The sequence below is a fragment of the Lontra canadensis genome, unplaced genomic scaffold (genome assembly GCF_010015895.1).
Source record: "Lontra canadensis isolate GAN:19392208 unplaced genomic scaffold, GSC_riverotter_1.0 scaffold122, whole genome shotgun sequence".
NCBI lineage: Eukaryota > Metazoa > Chordata > Mammalia > Carnivora > Mustelidae > Lontra > Lontra canadensis.
This window is the reverse complement of record NW_022631116.1, coordinates 4,116,597-4,135,179: the sequence shown is the minus strand read 5'-3', so window position 1 is coordinate 4,135,179 and position 18,583 is coordinate 4,116,597. Positions and strand designations below refer to the sequence as shown.

The 18,583-nt window shown below is 50.2% G+C and overlaps 1 protein-coding gene across 1 annotated transcript; it reads right to left on the bottom strand.

Annotated features, from left to right (window-relative positions):
* Positions 1–466: 466 nt before the first annotated feature.
* On the bottom strand, positions 467–18,579 carry ATPAF2 (ATP synthase mitochondrial F1 complex assembly factor 2). Its single transcript, XM_032841378.1, has 8 exons — positions 18,262–18,579; positions 9,181–9,225; positions 8,772–8,917; positions 7,342–7,439; positions 5,962–6,042; positions 3,050–3,162; positions 2,429–2,544; positions 467–639 (listed from the first exon to the last, which is right to left on the bottom strand). The coding sequence occupies exons 1-8, from the start codon at positions 18,392–18,394 to the stop codon at positions 502–504; spliced, it is 870 nt and encodes a 289-aa protein (XP_032697269.1). The 5' UTR covers positions 18,395–18,579; the 3' UTR covers positions 467–501.
* Positions 18,580–18,583: the final 4 nt, after the last annotated feature.

Below are 18,583 nucleotides of genomic sequence, written 5' to 3'. Positions count from 1 at the left end.
CTTTCTATTTTCAAGAGTCAATGCTTTCTTCTAAAATACTAGAAACAAACAGAAATAACCAGCGTAGGACAAAAAGGACTCACTTTTCAAAGACTGCCTGATTAAAAAACCAGCAGGGAAAAGTCTTCAGGCTGAAGGCCACACAGAGCTGTGTGAGGCTCCCGGCCAAGGGCAGCTGAGAGCAGGACGGTCCGTGGGAGGGAAGCCGTTTGACCTTGGTAAAGCCCAGACGTGGCAAGAGGAATGGAGGAAAGGAGAGGTGCAAACGAAAACGGGCCTCCATGCGTTTCCGGGACAGAGAGGTATTTAATAAAACCCGCTTAAAAAAACAAACAAACAAACAAACAAACAAAAAAACCCGCTGGAGAGAAAGCCACTTGCATGCTTGTCCGCTTGTCCGGCTCACTCGCTGCTGCTGGCAGGGGCAGGTGCGCCGGGCCTGGACTTGAGCCAATCTCATGGGAGAGCGACGCCGATGCTGGGGGCCTCGAGGGCCCGGGCTCACTGCTGCAAGAGCTTGTGCTTCACCGTGGTGCTCTCGGAGCAGAGGTGGACGAAGAGGGTGCCGGCGGCCGCGCGCGCCCGCAGCTCCTGCAGCTCGTAGTCATGCGCCCACTCGATGTTGCCCCACTTCTGGATCTGACCAGAGGACAAGACAGGCCTCTGGGTGGCTGCCAGGTGCCCAGGCACCTGCTGGCCACAGCTGCATCCCATCCCCAGAACCGGGTTTGGGGCGGGTTAGGGTAGGGGGACTGGGGCCCGACCTTGCCAAAACACGAGCCCCACTCAGTGGAGGCAGCAGGGGAGAACCTTCGGGCAGGCAGAGCAGGCACCCAGGCTGATGGGGCGCAGACAGCTTGGGGGGGCAGCAGTCCAGGCCCAGGGCCCCTGAGCGCCCAAACCGCCGGGTGGGCCCGGCCCCAAACCACATGTGCATCTTCCCGGAGGGGATGCCACGTGCATGCTGTCCTCCTCCCACGAGGCTGGGGTGAGGCTGCCTGCAAAATGTCACCTTCTGCAAGCTGCCTCACCAGGCCGGGCTGCAGTGCCCCCCCCCGCCACGTGGGTGGGATAAATAAATCAACCAAGACCACATGGCAGCTTCAGTTCAGACTCCCGGGGAGAGCCGCGGTGTTCCAGAAAATGGGGCTTTGCACGCTGGAGCAGGCTTGCGGGGTCCCTCCCCAGGGCTCCGGCGACGGGAGGGATGAGCCCCAGACTCACAGCGTGGCTGTCCAGATGTCAGCAGGACTCCAGCCAGACCCTGCTGGCCCCTCCCTGGCCAGAGGCCCAGCGGCCCCAGCCTGTCTGGGCACCCGGGATCTGCCAGGCAACACAAGTCACCGTCTCCATGTGGGTGACTGATGTGTCATCGAAGGAGCATTTTATATTTGGAGGAACAGGTAAGTCCTCTATTTTGTGGTGGATCGAACCTTGGTCAGAGAACGAGGGCCTGGCTCGGGGCAGAAACACTGAGCCCCAACAGGAGAGCGGGTTTCCTGGCTCCCTGCCTCCCACAGCCCTCGCCCCCCGCCCCCAACAAACCTGCCCCTGCCCATTTCATTGTTTCGAGCTAGGCTCTTTTGTGGTAGAGAAACAGTTTTTTCCCCTGGCATTTTTCAAATGAACAGATGACTAGACGGACTTGGGAAATAATGTCATTACAAAAGGATTTTCATCATGCTAGGAGCCCATTTGTAATAGCAATTAACCTTCTGAGGTTGGAGGAAAAAAAACAGTAAAAAGACTGCAGAGAACGCCATAATTCTCAGAGTTAAAAAATGCAAATGACAGTGTACCAAAACCGTATTAATTTCAAACCCACTAAATGAAAACTTGTGTAGAAACAGCGGCCCCCCTCGTGTGCTTTGCCAGCAACATGACCCGCAGTGTGAGCCAGGGCGCCGAAGCTTCGCGTAGCTTCTGTGAGAGCACGCACGTGGCTCCTCCTCGTGCTGGCGGCGCCCACCGTGCAGGTGTGCAGACGATCTGGAGCTACCCCTGAACCTCTACCGCAGAGTGCGGTGACCACCTCGGTCTGGAGTCGCCTAGACCTGGCTCTAAACCCTGGCTCCAGCATTTGCCAGGGCTGCGACCCCGTGCCTCAGTTTCCCCCTGCGTAAAATGGGGATAACAACAGCCTCCACCTGGCCTGGCTGTTCAGAAGCGGTGAGGCAATGAGGGCAGAGCTAAGCACGTCGGAACACAGTGGCGCTTACTACCATTCTGTTCCATCACTGCTTCTTGACGATATTTTAACGAGCCCTGAGTTTTGGTTTCTGATGTGTGTTGAAGTCCAGAGAAGCCAAATCTACACAAAAACATTCTAGACGGGCTAGCTAGCCCACCACCCTCACCCCCCCACCTCTGCCCTCAGTCTGAACCACGGCGGGGAGAGGCGGGGATTCAGGCCGCAGTGGCCCCTCACCTGGTACTCCTCCTCCAGGCGGGACAGCAGCACGGCCTGCTCCACGGTCAGGCGCAGGTCCATCAGGGCCAAGGTCAGCACCAGGGACTTGAGCTGGGTCACCACAAATTCAATCCCTGCAGGGACACAAGCCAGATCAGGATCCAGGGCACCCCCACCCCAAGCCAGAGCAGTTGCCAGACCTACTCTTTGAGAGCCCCTGCAGCCCTAGAGAGGTACAGAGGTGCCAGTGGGGGGATGACAGTCACAGGGGACGTGCGCTTTCTGGCCAGCTCTGTATCCATTCCCTATGCTTCTTGAAGAGCATTCCGATTTCCACTGGGGGTGTGATCCCTCTTCTGCTCCTGCCGGGGGTGGGGCACCTGACTTGAACCGGGCCTGTCAGAGGACTCCAGCCCCTGGTCCAGGGACTGGTGGGGAGATGGGCATGTGACTCGAGCCAGGCCAGTACGACCTGAAGAAGAAGGGAGAGCCAGCTATCTCCTGCAAGGGTGGGAGCCTGCTGTCCTCCTGGGACTGAGCAGACAGGTTAGACAGCATTAGAACCAGCCCCTCGAGTGCTCCTGGGATGCCCGTGCCCATCATGCTGCCTCCCAGGCCCACGGGAAACAGCACTCATACCTTGTAGGGCCCACATGTTGTAAGATGCCAGGTGGCTGACGAGCACTTCCCGAGTCCTGGCTGGGATGCTGGGCCCCATTATGCTGGTGGACGAGCTGATCTCCACATCGTATCTGAAAGGAAAAGGCTTCGGCATGTACCGATGGTGCAATGTGGCCTAGCTTTGACCCGGAAGCAAAGTCCTCAACTGCTGAGCACACACGTGCCCGTGATGGCTAGTCTTAGGGGTTCTGGGAGCAGTTGCCTCTGCAGTCAGTGGCCTCCTGACCTAATAATTTCCCGTCGCCCCAGAGCAGAGCCAAAATCCATGCAGCTGCCTAAAATTCTAACTCATTTGCCTAGAATCTCCATCAAAACCACAGAGTGTCTGTTCTTTAAACCTTTTAAGAAAATTTTTCGTATTTGAGAACATAGAAGATTTATTTAAAAAGTCATTTTTCTGGGGCCCCTGGGTGGTTCAGTCAGTTAAGCGTCTGACTTGATTTCGACCCAGGTCATGATGTCAGGGTTGTGAGATCAAGCCCTGCTTAAGCTTCTCTTTCCTGTTGGAGAGGATGCAGAGCAAGGGGGACCCTCCTACACTGCTGGTGGGAATGCAAGCTGGCACCTCCACTCTGTAAAACTGTATGGAGCTTCCTCAAAAAGTTGAAAATAGAGCTACCCTACCACCCAGCAATCACACTATTGGGTATTTACCCCAAAGATACAAATGTAGGGATCTGAAGGGGCATGTGCACCCGAATGTTTATAGCAGCAATGTGCACAATAGCCAAACTATGCAAAGAGCCCAGATGTCCATCGACAGATGAATGGATAAAGAAGATGTGATATATATACACAATGGAATACTATGTATGCAGCCATCAAAAAATGAAATCTTGCCATTTGCAACGACCTGGATAGAACTAGAGGGTTATGTCAAGTGAAATAAGTCAATCAGAGAAAGACAATTACCATAGGATCTGATTCATATGTGGAATTTAAGAAACAGAGGATCATAGGCGAAGGGAGAAAAACTAAAACAAGACAAAATCAGAGAGGGAGACAAACCATAAGACACACTCAATCATAGGAAACAAACTGAGAGTTGCTGGAGGGGAAGGGGTGAGGAGATGTGGTAATGATGGACATTAAGGAGGGCATGTGATGTAATGAGCACTGGGTGTTATATAAGACTGATAAATTACTGAACTCTACCTCTGAAACTAATAATACACTCTATGTTAATCAAATTTAAATTTAAAAAGAGATACTCTCTCCCTCTGCCCCTCTCCCTCTTAAAAAATTATTTTCCTTACAACAGTATTTTTTTAAAGATTTTATTTTTTTTTTAAAGATTTTATTTACTTATTTGAGAGAGAGGGAGACTGAGAGAGCGAGAGAGTGCAAGCAGGGAGAGCAGCAGGCAGAGGGAGAGGGAAAAGCTGACTCCCCCTGGCCTTCTAACAGGGAGGCTGACAGGGGGCTTGATCCCTGGACCCCAGGATCATGAGCTGAGCTGAAGGCAGATGCTCAACCAACTGTGCCACCCAGGCACCCCATAAAGATTTTATTTTTATCCCTACACCCAACATGGGGCTCGAACACACAACCCCACGATCAAGAGTCGCACACTCCACTGACTGAGCCAGCCAGGCACCCCGCATTTTCCTTACAATAATCTTTGTGTGTGTCCTCTACTATCCAATCATTTTTTCAATTATTTATTAAGCCTCTACTACATACAGGCCTTTGCTTTTGGTCAGGGACATGAGCTGGCTTCAAGAATGACACATTTTCAAGGGCAATAATAACTATATAAAGGACGGGAAAAACGCAATAGACTAAAGGCAATTTCTATAATTTTCCTTCCTGTGTAACTCATTTTTCTCATTGGTTTAGAAAGATTCTTGCTGAAATTTCTAATAGTACAAATGGAACACGGCAAATGGCCGAGCTGTTCTGTAAACTCTTAAGGATGAGAATCTCGAGTGCCACAGAAAGTGGACAATTTTGTCCCACAGCAGAGATCTCCAGGAACCTACACTATTGTTACGTTTCATTAGACTCTGAAATGACACGGTATCTTCAGAACTCTTACACGTACTGTTGTCGTTACATTTTATTTGCTTCTTTAGTGCACCGGCTGTGCCTTTTACTATAAAACCCAAGGGTACCTGGCACATTGTGGGCACCCGGGAAACGTGGACAAATGAGACAGGCAGAGAGCACTTTTTTGAGAAATGTTATGCCAAACACTACTCCGTGTAAGCTTACAAAATACTGAGGTCAAGGTAGCACCAAGGTAGCAGCCCTCCCAAAGTCCCCTGGAATGAAATGAAATTGAATTTATTTTGCCACCACATCAAGAGTCTGTGCAATTTTGTACAGAAAAATCTTTCCGCTAAGGAAAAATATGGGGTATCATCAGCTCCTAGGAGACTGACGTCCGTAGGATCAGTGTTACCAGACTTGGCCTCATGTGTGTACACGTCACACATGCTGTTCTGGGACTCAGTTTAATAGTGTAGCAATTGTGACAATGACAGAGATGATCACTGCCCAGATCTGGGCCTTTACCTAGCAGGATGCTAGGTATCACTTAGTTTACTCCTCACAGCATGCTAAGGGGTGGGGATGAGGAGGTCCACTCACACATGAGGAAGCTCAGAGAGCTCAAGGCACCAGCCCCAGATCACACAGCCAATCGCGGCAGGCCTGGGGCTCCAGCCCTACACAGTGCGCACTGGGTACACGGTGGCTGATGCTCATTTGAGGAGCATTTTTTTCCAAGGGGGCCGGCCCTATCCCTCAGCATCCGGGAGCTGTTGAATCCCATGGGTGCTCTAAATTCAGAAAGTCATCTAGCTAAGGGCTTCAGCAGCCCAGCGCGACCCCCGACCCCACCAATGGCACGGGGAGGCACATCTTACCTCTTCTCGGCCCATTCTATGATTGGGTCCCACTCGTTCTTCTGCAGTTCAACTAACGTCGCTGGCTCTTCCACCCTGTAGCTAATTCATTGCAAAAATCACCTTCATTAATAAAAAAGTATAATTCCTCCATTCAGTGACAGACAATGGAAAAACCTAAAAGGCAAGAGCAAAAAAAAACCACCTCAACCCCCCTGCCCTCTACAAGTCCTTTTCTAAAGCAGTAGTTCTCAGAGGGTAGCCTCGGGGCCAGAGCATCCCCTGGGAACTTGCTAGAAAGACCAGGTCCCAGGTCGCACCCCACCCGTACGGAAAGCGGAACCTCCCAGGGTGGAGACCAGCCACCTGTGCTTTACCAAGTCGTCCAGGGGATCCTACTGCAGGCCTGAGTGTGAGAAGCACTGTTCTAAATGTCCCTGCTTATGTCCCAGGCCAAGGTTTGCGGCCCTAGGTCAATGCCAGTCTAAACACTAATACTGCACTCCCAGATGCACACCCCCCTGACGCGGGGTGCTGTGCCAGCTCAGTCACTGTACCCCACCTCCCCTAACCCTTCCGAGGGACTGTGCGCCTTGGCCACAAACTGCCTGTGCGCACCACGTGAGCCCATGCCGCTCCCGATGCAGCTGCCAGCACCGGGGCCTCCCACCACCTGGTGCCAGGCTATGCCACTTGTTTTGCCCAAGAGACTCAGAAGTGGGAGTCAGCTGTGGGGAGCTGCATGGTGAGGCCTCGGGGGATGGCAAGACAAGTGGGCACTGTGGAAAGCCACAGTGTGGTGGTGCAACAGGAAGGAGAGAGAGCATGAGTATGCAGGAAGATGGGCAGCTGGAGGAGGGGCGCGAGGCAGCTCAGGATTCTAGAACATCTGGGCCACAAACTTGGGCTGCTAGACCACTTCTTGAACTTTCTTCACCACCACTGAGCAGTTAGCTAAAGAACCTAGACACAAGGGGAGATTCAAAAGTGGAAGAAGCCAGCTCCTGACATCAACCACCGACCATCCCCATGTCCAAGCGGACAAGTGAGGACAAGGATGCCTCTGCGAGGATGGGCAGAAGTCCAGGACCGGAGGTCCCTGCTGGGGGCTGACAAGTGATCCCCTTGGTCCTGGAATCTGCAAGAGCTGCATATGCTACCAGCGCCCCCTGGCCCAGACCCAGGGACAGCTGCCAGGGTGCAGAGCGCCTGGTGCTCTGACCCGGTGACAGCCTGAGGAGGAGCCTCGGGACAGCTAAGTGGTGGTGTCAGGCAGACCGCCTCCCTGCCCTGGGAGATAAAGGAAAAGGGTCTACCTCTCCTTCCGCTGATAACAGTCTGGGCAAATGGCCCAGGGGACCTGCTCAATCCCAAGGGAATGCCCGTCTAAATGTCAATTACCAGAGAGTGTCGGTGTCTAGAAACTTCACAGCCGCACGGATCAGCTGGTCCTTGTTCCGCTGGGTAGGGTTGTCTAAAGACGTGTTGCACAGTGTGGTCTGAAGCAAGAGGCCAGAAGCCCTGTCACCACCACTGGGGCCCAGGCGAAGGCACCGCGCTCCAGATGGATACTGCCTCCGACCCACGGCAACATGGAGAACCCAGACAGTGCCACACAGGGAGTGACGGAGCCCAACGGAAGCCCTCGACCCCCAGTATCTCCACAACCTAAGCTGTAGCCCATCTGCTGAGCGCCTGCGACAGCCTGGCTCCCTGCCAAACACGATGACAGCCCGTGGACCCAGGGGAGTCTCTCAGTCACCCAGGAGTAACGAGCCACCCCCAGGTCTCGTGCTCTCCACTCCCGGGCTCTGCTGTATTTCACTGAACCCTCGAGACACCCTTTGGAGGAGGTACTGTTGTTGCACTGAAGTCGAAGGAAGTCGGCAGAACAGATGAGCTAAGCCAGAAGCAGGGTGACTTTCCCAGCGAGGCTGCTTCAGTACGAAGACAATTAGTTTATGGCCGTGTCACCCTCATTTCCTCAGACACCCAATGGAGCAGGCCAGCCCCACGGCAGGCTCTGAAGATACCAAGGACGCCCGCCTGGGTCTGAATGTCAAGGCCGAGCATGGGAATGACCAGGACGACAGCACTGTTCCCAGGGTTGACTGAGTGCTCGCTCTGTGCCAGGAACCAAGCCAAAGGCTTCCCAGCGTCACACCATCCGTCCTGACCACCGTGCTCACCTTTCACAGATGGGGATCGCGGGGCTGAGAAGGCACAGTAGCTCACCCAAGGGGGCGGTCTGGAAGCCGCAGAGCCCTGACCCGAAGAGTTTAGACAGCCCCTGCTCCAGCCTGCCCACACCCACCCATGTGTGTATGGACGGCTCGCTCCAAGCGGAGCTGCCTCACCTCACCCCTGGCCCCAGGCATTCCTGCGCTCAACAGATACTGAGTGCCACTGAGCCTCAAGTGAGGGGCTGGCTATGTGCTAGTGAGACAGACGTGGCCCTGCCCTTCTGGGCTCATAAGTCGGCAGAAGAGACAGGCTGACTGTGCAGACGTCAAATGGACAATTATCAATTGCATATGTGCTGGCAAAAGAAATGAACAGGTGGCGTGACAGCAAATAAGAGAGCTGGGCAGCCAGGGAAGGTGACACCTGTCCTAAGACCAGAGGAGGAACCAGCCACCCAGGACAGTGTTCTGAGCAGGGGAACCTCAGGGGGTCGGGCGGGGAACGGTCAGCATGTCCAAGGAGGGGAGTATGACAGGGGTTCACCCCTGAGGCCCTTATCCGAATTTGGAAAGGAATCTCGATTTTTGCCAGGTACCCTAGAGGAAGCCAGCCGTGGGCATCAGGGTAGAGGTTTGGGAACTTGTTACCAGGTGCATGGTGTAGAACTTGATGGTGTCCTGCTGGGAGTCCCATTCAGTGGCCACCGCGATGGCCAGGGCCTCGCTGGGGACAGTAAAGAGCTTGGCTTGGGGAGTTTTCAGCTTCCTGTGGTCCAGGTTTATCTCAAAGCCACCTTGAAAGATCAAATGAAAACCTCTCAGGGATTGTTAAGTGGAATCGAGTGACCACTGCTATATTTAGCTACTTGAATCGGTGCGGACAAAGACACCGTGAGTCCCTTCATGGAGGGCTTACAGAAACCTACCCAACAAAAGCACGCAGGTAATCTCACTGCTGAAACCAGCTAGATGAAAAATGTCGCTACCCATTCACACACACACACACACACACACACACACACAAAGAAGAAAAAGAGGCAGTCAAAATTTCACTCACCTTCACCCTGTGTGATGCTGACATTCTGATAAAACCTCTTCCTTTCTGTAAAAGAGATTTTCCAAAAAGGCAATTTAAAATAACATCAAGACAGCTCAGGAAGTGACAAGACCAGCTTGTGTCATTAGTGCTAATGCTGATTGATTGGGTTGATTTTCATATCACTATTCAAGGTCTGCCCTACTCGACGTGGCGTAATCAACGGCTCCTGATTAAAGCTCGGGGGAGGAGGGCATTCACTCTCCAGGGATGAGGGAGGGACAGGACACACTGGTCAGGCCCCTGCTGGCCCCTGAGCCCAGGGACAGTCTGATCGCAAAGCATCTCAAAGCCGCAGACTATCTGACATGACAGATTTTTCTAGCACCTTCCACTTTAATTTCTAGGCAGGCTCTCCCCACCACACACTACCCCCACCAGCACAGACCCCATGCCAGAACAATGTGCCCCAGTCCAAAGATGGTGTCTGAGTCCGATAAAGCCAGAGACCTATTCTGGGCAAGAGTATGATGCCTCTGAGACAGGCACAAGAGGAAAGCCGGTGTGGACATGCGTGTGCATGTGGGTGGCACACAGGAAGTGGGGAGAGATCCCAGGAGCATCTCTCATCCTCTCTACCCAATTAATTAACCTAATTAACCAGCATGCCTGTGTATTCAACAGGAGCTCCAAACATTTCCTTTAAGAAAAGGGGAAATACGCGGCCTGTGAGATCTGAAAATACCTTGAATATAACCTTCTACAAAAACGTAAACAAATCTCTCCTCTTCTACTTGGAGGGCTTAAAACTAAGTGTGCCTCCTAAGGAAATTACGCAGACTCCTCTTACTAATAAAGAACAACCAGGTCACATTTTGGAAGCTAAAAACCACAACCTGGCCGCGAAGTTTGCGGTCAACACAAAACCTTGCCTCACTCGCTTGTTCGTTCTGTCGCAAAGTCACTGGGTACCAAGAGCCATTGGGTCCTTGATTAAAGTCACTTGCTGGAAATACTGATGTAGCATGGGGAGGGGGAGGAGACTCATTCGTTTTTAATGCTTTGGGGGAAAAAAACAAACCCCAAAACCCAAAGAACAAAAACCATGCTGAAGTGAAAACATGATGTTTTTTCCGTTTTCCCCAGCACATCAGTTTTTTCATCAGTCTCGTGCTCGATCATTGATACTTTCCCCAAAGAGGGCCCCAAATTGCATTTCCACAGCTGTGCTTTACTCAACAAAGGCCCCAACTGTTTTCCAACAAAAAAACTGCATGTCTACCACATGCCAGGTACTATTCTAAGTACATGGAATCAGTCAATAAAATGTTAAAAATCACTGTCTTTATGTAAATGCTCAGAAGGAAAAAAAAAAAAAAGGTGATAGGATCTGGCCACCAAGATGATGCTGTATTATTATAACATGACTTGCCACCTTTATGAAATCGTCATAGTGATTCTCTCCCGAGTTTGACACCAAAATGGAAAGTTTACGCCATCCTGGTGTTCTCAAATGCGCCAAGTTCATGCCCCAAGCTCACGTGCCACCTGGTCACATTCAGATAGTGGATGAGACATGAATCTGGAGGCCTCTTTGCATAGGCTTGGAAGTCTGGACTGAGGCACCCGGACCACATCCACTATGTTCTCCAGTGCCCTAGCTGGGCAACGTGTCCAGAGCCAGACCAGGCAGGAAGGAGGAAGAGCTGTGGAAGCTGACTCATCACCGCTCGGGGAAGGATCTGGCCCCACTGGCAGGAAGTGCCAGTGGAGAGCAGTCTAGCATACGGCTGGACACAGCCCTGGGAGATGGGCCCAAGAGACCTGGCTTCCGGGCAGAAACTGACAGCATGGGCCAACATAAAGCGGCTGGGATACTGAGGTGTCCCATGAGAGAAGTCTTTTTTTTCCCTCTGCTTTGCATGTCAGCCCTTGGTTCCTCTGTCCTGGCCAGGTACCCCTCTGTGCCTGATTAAGAGGAAAAAAAACAAGGGAGTGCGAAAGACAGAAGGGCCAGGATGGGTCAACCAAAATTGCTCCAAACAGCAGTACACCCTGTGAAAAGAGAGGATAGCACCAGGCCAAAGGACCACGAAGGCTGTAGGGCCTCTGAAGCGGGCAGGCACCCCATGGGGCCTGTTTCAGACAGGTGCTCTGCTGAATGCAGTGGATACGTGGAGGTGCAAACTCTGGCCTTGGAACAAACTTCAGTGAGTACTGATCCTGTTCCAGAAGTGGGGTAAGTCCTGGGGATTGGAATCAAAGCTCGTCCCTTTCCTCGAGGCACTTCCTGTCTACTGGGAAGCAAATGCTAAACCAGGCAAACAATAAAGTCACTGACAGCCAAAGTCCCGAGGATCACTGGAGACACACACCAGGCAGGAGAGCCTAGTCTCACTATGGGCTAAAGGAAGACCTCCAAGCGCTCAGAGACTGATCTCTGAGACTAGATGGAGAGGCAGGAGTTAGCCAATCTGCACGGATGGATTTGTTTCTTGGAGGGGTGCGTGTGTGGAAGGCATTTCTATCAGAAGAAACAGCTTTCACAAAGGTCCTCAGCCTCACGAGAACACAAGAGTTTGGAGAACTAAAACACCGTCAGGAGGACGAGACTGTAGTTACCCTGCAGAAGATGGGTAGAGATGCCCAGGGAGGGTGGTGGGGGCCAAATCTGGGGGAGGTGCTGGGTAGGTCGCAGTATGGAGGCAGAAGCAGTCAAGTTAGGGACTCACAGAGGAAAACAAGGCCAGGATCTGGAAAATTCATTTGGTGGAATCCATGGCTCCCAACAATGTTCTTCACCTGGGCCCTCAAAGGCCTTGGGTCATGTAAGATAAAACATGAGACCAGGAGCCTTGAAACACCCATGTTCTCAGTGAACACGGGACGAGCTGACAGCAACAGGAACCTCATCTTTTAAAAAGATGAAATCAACAGACTAGCCTTGTGGGCTCACACAGAACTCAGGTCTGTTCTCAGTATGAATCAGTCCATTTATAGAACATCTGTTTCAGTGGCAAAAACACACTCGGTGGCTTTTAGGTGTGGACTACGAAGATACAAAGAAACAGCTACATGAAAAAGTGCTGAATGTTAAAAGCTGGCCGCAAGAAAACAGGCTATTTAAGCAGAGAAGCAGAAAACAACTCAAAAAACCTGGTCCTCCTCCCGTCCCAGGCTTCACAGACCAGCAAGTGATCTTTGTGCCAGCCTCAATTTTCGCCTGGCCTTTGCTTTGGAAAGACCGAAAGCCTCAGAACTACGACTCCCACAGTGCACCAAGAACAGAGGAAGTGCCCTCTCCAAACAGTCTCAACACCTTTATCTTTTTAAACAGTGCCATCTGGTGGGCCTTAAGTCTTAAAGCTACATTTGACTTAAGGCATCCCTCCATCCATAATCCTAGGGCGGCTCCGACTGTTTTCAAGGATCAAAATTCTTCAGACCAACTATTTAAGAACTCTCACAACCCAATGATAAGAAGACACCCAATTAAAAACTGGTTAAGGAATCTGAACAGAGATTTCTTCAAAGAAAATATACAAAATAAGCACATGAAAAGATGTGCTGGACATCATAATCATCAGGGAAACGCAAAACAAAACCAGAAGAAACTTCACACCCACTGGGATGGCTGTAATAATAATAATATTAAAAAACCCGGATAACTAGTGCTGGCAAGGATGTGGACAAATTGGGACCTTCATACACTGCTGGTGGAAATGCAAACTGGAAGAGCATGCCAGTTAGACCCTGGGAAAGTGTGGCAGTTCCTCAGAAAGTCAAACAGTTACCAAGTGACCAGCAATTATTGATCTATGAGAAATGAAAACATATGCAACCCAAAACACCACAAATTAAAAAAAAAACATATGCCCACATAAAAACTTGTACACAAATGTTTATGGCAGGATTCAGAATAGCCAAATGAGGGGCGCCTGCGTGGCTCAGTGGGTTAAAGCCTCTGCCTTCAGCTCAGTTCCTAGGATCGAGCCCCACATCAGGCGCTCTGCTCAGCAGGGAGCCCGGTTCCCCCCCTTCTCTCTCTGCCTGCCTCTCTGCCTACTTGTGATCTCTGTCTGTCAAATAAATAAACAAAATCTTAAAAAAAAAATAGCCAAAAGAGGGAATCGATCCAAATGTTCAGATAAGATGTCATATGGCCATATGATCGCATATTACTCAGCTATGAAAAACAATGGAGTACTGATACATGCTACGATTGGATAAACCTCGCCAGAATCATTGTAAGAAAGCCAGCCCAGAAAGGACCAATTCCATTTATGAAACGTCCGAACTAGGGAAATCTATAGAGACAGAATGTAAAATAGTGGTTGTCCAGGGCCTGCAGGGAGGAACGATGATAGCTAAAGGGTACAGGGGTGCTTTTGGGGTGATAAAAGTGTTCTAGAATTGTGGTGACAGCTGTACAACTCTGTGAATATACTAAAAACCACTGAATTATATGTTTTATATGAGTAAGCTATAAGTGAACTGAATCTCAATGAAGCTGTTAAAAAATTCTTTGGGGCAAATGCATCTGCCACAGCAATTAATATAAATGAGCTAAAGAACTAAACACAGTTTTTTTTACCAAGTTGCTCTACCCATCCTGAGGAGGGGTTGGCCAACTTTTTCCATGAAGAGCCAGAGTAAATATTTTAGGCTTGGCAGGCCATCATAACATAACATAACATAACATAACATAACATAACATAACATAACATAACAAACATAACATAACATAACATAACATTACTGGGCAACTACTATACTCAGTAGTTAAAGTAGCCTGAGATGACATGAAAATGAATGGGCATGGCTGTGTTCCAATAAAACTTTATTTGAAAAACAGGTGGCAAGCTGGGCTTTATCTACAGAATCTCCCTCAACCCAACACAATCACTCTATGAAGACAGGCCAAGTAATGCCTCTGAGGCAGTAGAGACTCTGAGAAGCCAAATGACTTGTCCAGGTGACAATGTGAAAACAGAGACAAGACTTCCAGCCTTGGCTTCACTGGGTGTTGCACGCAGCCAGACACACAGCCTCTCCAAACACCTTCTCCTCTAAACCAGCTGATGGATCTCTTGACAACTGGTACAGAGCTGGACCACCACATACCCTCCAACAGGCCTCCTTGCTGCAAAATCTCCTCTAACACACCAGCAACCCTTTCCCAAACCACTCATCTTCTGACAACCTTCACTGGCACAGCCATTCCTAAGGAGCCAAGTTCAAGCTGCCTGCCAGAGTCTTCATGGAGAAGGCCCCCACTTGGGTTTAATATTCCACCATTCCCAAGACTCACAGAATCTCAGTGGTAGTGTCTTTGCAGTGCACTCACAGGCCTGGTTTCATGTACCTCTCTCCCACTGGGCTTCATTCTTACATTCCTCTTCTCTTTCATGTTTAACTACCTTCCATGTGCCAGCTACTGCCAAGAGCCTAAACTAGTAAAGTCTGCAGTAGAAGGGAAACAGAGATGGTAGATCGCGTGCCATAGTAATAGGAAATGGCACCACTGATCCAAATGAACACTCTGCCTATGCCAATTTCAGTGAACTCTGCACATGTCCCCTTTGGTCGTGTTGTACCTTCCCAGGATGTTGTAAAGGAAACTCATTTTCCTTTATGCATTCACACAGACACTCTCTGCTCCAAACGTCTGGGGGGTTTGCCACCCAACAGCTGGTGTCCTATAATTCAATGAAGTTCTGACACTATCTGCCTGGAGATAGCATCAGATGCCACAAAGTTAAGGGCTCAGTCTCACAAGACTGCATTTCCTGCCCCCTTTAGATGCCAACAACAAGCCCAGGTGGTCTCCTATGCTTCCGACTGCTGGCTATAAATCAGAGGCTCTCAGGACCCCGCCTCAGGTTTGATGACTTTGCCAGAGCAGCTCAGAGAACTCAGATAAATATTTGACTTACTAGATTGCCAGCTCATTATAAAAGGATATAACTCAGGATCAGCCACATGAAGAGATGTGCAGGGCAAGGTCTAGGGGAAAGGCTGTGGAGCTTCGGTGCCTTCTCTGAGAGAAGGAGCAAGCTTTGAGAAAAGCATGCTACTCTTCCAGCATCTCTGAGTGTCCGCCACCCCTGAAGCTCTCTGAACCCCGAAGTTCAGGGACATTTATGGAGGCTTCATTATATAGGCACGATTGATTAAATCACAGGCCACTAGCAATCAAGTCAATCTCTCCAGCCCTTCTCCCCTCCCCAGAGGTCAGGGGGTAGGCCTAAAAGTACCAAACCACTCATCTTGTGGTTGGTTCCCCTGGCAACCAGCCCCCATCCTTAGGTGCTTTCCAAAAGCCACGTCATTTACATAACCTCAGGTGTGGTTGAAAGAGGCTTATGAATAAAGATACTGCTTTCAACTTTGTATCTTTGGAGCAATTTTAGGACAGAAGACCAAATATTATAATAAAAACCTCTTCCATAGCTCTTAATGCTTAGTAAATTACAAGGGTTTTAAGAGATGTGTGCCAGGGGATGCCTGCGTGGCTCAGTTGCTTAAGCTGCTGCCTTCGACTCAGGTCACGATCCCAGGGTCCTGGGATCAAGTCCTGCATCCAGCTCCTTGCTCGGCAGGGTGCCTGCTTCTCTCTGCCTCCGCCTGCCAGTCTGCCTGCTTGTGGGCGCTCTCCTCTCTCTGACAAATAAATAAATAAAATCTTTAAAAAGGGGTGCCTGGGTGCCTCAGTCGGTTAAGTGTCTGCCTTCCTGCTCCGTCATGATCCAGGGGTCCTGGGATAGAGCCCCGCATTGGGCTCTTTGCTCGGTGGGGAGCCTGCTTCCCCCTCCCTCTCTCTGCCTCTCTGCTACTTGTGATCTTTGTCTCTGTCAAATAAATAAATTTCTTAAAAAAAAAAATCTTTAAAAAAAAAAAGAGAGAGATGTGTGCCAGGAACTGAAGGGAGACCAAAAGAGACAGTTGACCCTTGAACAACGTGGGTTGGAACTGGACAGGTCCACTTATACCTGGATTTTTTTTTAGTGCAGTAAATGTTATTTTCTCTTCCTCCTGATCTCTTCCTTATAATTCATTCTAATTTTCTAAATAAGATCTTCTTGTATCTAGCTTACTTTAAAAATCTAAATAAATAATAATAATTATTATATATATTATACATATAATACATATAATAAAATATATATTATTATAAATAATAAAACATCTAACATACAAAATGTGTGTTACTCGACTGCTATCTGTAACGCTTCTGGTCAACAGCAGGTTATTAGTAATTAATTTCTGGGGGAATCAAAAGTTGTATGTGATTTTTCAATGGTGGGGGGGTTTTAGTGGTATTCCTAACCCTTATGTTGTTTGAAGAGTCAACTGTATATTTCTTCTTTTTTTTTTTTTTTTTAAGATTTTATTTGTTTATTTGACAGAGATCACAAGTCGGCAGAGAGGCAGGCAGAGAGAGAGAGGAGGAAGCAGGCTCCCAGCTAAGCAGAGAGCCCGACGCGGGGCTTGATCCCAGGACCCTGAGATCATGACCTGAGCTGAAGGCAGAGGCTTTAACCCACTGAGCCACTCAGGTGCCCCATTAACTGTATATTTCTTCTTATAACTCACAGTGTCACAAGTGCCCTTCCTTCTCCCTCTTTACTGGCTCTTCATGGCCCACTTTCATGCCCTTCGACTTGGACCGCCACAGGGAAAATGTCAGCTCCTTGTTGCATCCAGCTCTCTCCCCCATGTATATAAAATTATGAAACTTAACAGGACCCTCATAGGCAACCTGGTCCTTCAACCCACAGAGGAAAATGAGGCCCAAAGGAAGCAGTCCAGCGCCCAAGATCACGCTGTACCTCCACGCAGCATTAGACCCCAGGTCTGTACTTCTGCCACAATGTCAAACTGTCTGTAGAGTTCTAGATTTTCTAAAGTAAATAATGTCACAGCAAGGTCCCTCACACCCTGCTGTCACCTCTGAACTTGTTCTGTCCACCCAACACTCTTCCTCCTCCTCTCCACTGAACTCCAACTTATCTGTCAAGACTCAGCTGAGGGGAGGCTGGGTGGCTCAGTCACTGAGCGTCTGCCTTCGGCTCAGGTCACGATCCCAGAGTCCTGGGACTCCCTGCTCAGTGGGGAGCCTGCTTCTCCCTCTCGCACACGCCCTGCTTGTATTCCCTCTCTTGCTATGTCTCTGTCAAATAAATAAATAAAATATTTTTTAAAAAAGACTCAGCTGAAATGTCCTTTCATCCAAGATCCTTTCCAGACCCTCAAAACCCCCAAGATGAGAGTAGGTGCTTCTTTATGTTGTCAGTTTCTTTGTATTTCCCTTATTACAGGGTAAACTGTTGTTTAATCAGACTATTATAACCTGCAGTGAACTATAATGACAGTGATCATTAGGTAGGACCTCACCTACCTTGAAGACCACCATGCCTCCAGCTCTCGGCACAGAAAAACTAACTAAAGAGTGTTACTACTCTGCACTCATTTAAGGGAATCATTCCCACTCTTACCCTAAAACCTCTTCCCAGACTCAGTGAAAGTGTTACTACCTTCTTCTAGGCCTTATCAGTCAGAAGTGAAAGGAGGCACCAGGATCAACTCCTTAAAAGAAATGGCAGAGATTGTGGTAGGACAGTGGGACCGAGGGCCACGGAACCTGCAGAGAAATTGTCCAGGATGGAAGACTGAATACCCACTGAATGCCCCGGTTCCAGGATGCCCAGCCATGGGTACACAGAAAAAGGTCAGACTGACCCTTGCCCTCCAAAAACTTGAGTCTGCTCTGTGACCTTGGTGTGATCCTGATCTAAGAACCTGAATTTCCCTGTCTGAGAACAAGAATGCTATTTGCTTTCCTTATCGGAAAAGAAAACCATAAACTTTGAGAAAAACTGCACGTCCCAAATGGCAACTACTGTCTCACGCAGCGACGCGATGTGTGCCCTCGCCTGGCCGCCTATTTCGCCTATTCCGTAGCAGGACCCCATTGAACTGAGTAACCTCACGAGCCTGAGCCCTGCCTCGGTGACCCCGCCCTACACAGCCGAATCCCTCAGCCCACCTTAGTCCGTCTCGGGCCCTGGCCCAAAGAGAATGTGCTCTGGCCTCCCTCACCTGTTGGGGGCGCGTAGGCCCGAGCAGGGGTCAGTGGGTTTGGCTCCCGCCCCGTGGACGCGGTGAGGGCAGCCCGGGGCCGGTTCAGGAGGCGGCGCCCGGCGTACCGCAGCCGGAGGCAGCTCCTCCACATCGCGCCCGAGAGTCTGGGGGGACAACCGGCGGGAAACCTGAGAGCAGGAAACTGAGCGAAGGGATTCCCAAAGCCGCACGCTCCGGTTGTACGGAAACCTTTCACAACCTCCCCAGAGCCCTCAGCCTCCCCTGGACGCCGCCATCTTCCGCTTGACACCAGCGGCGCGCCGTCGCTCCTGCGCGCCTC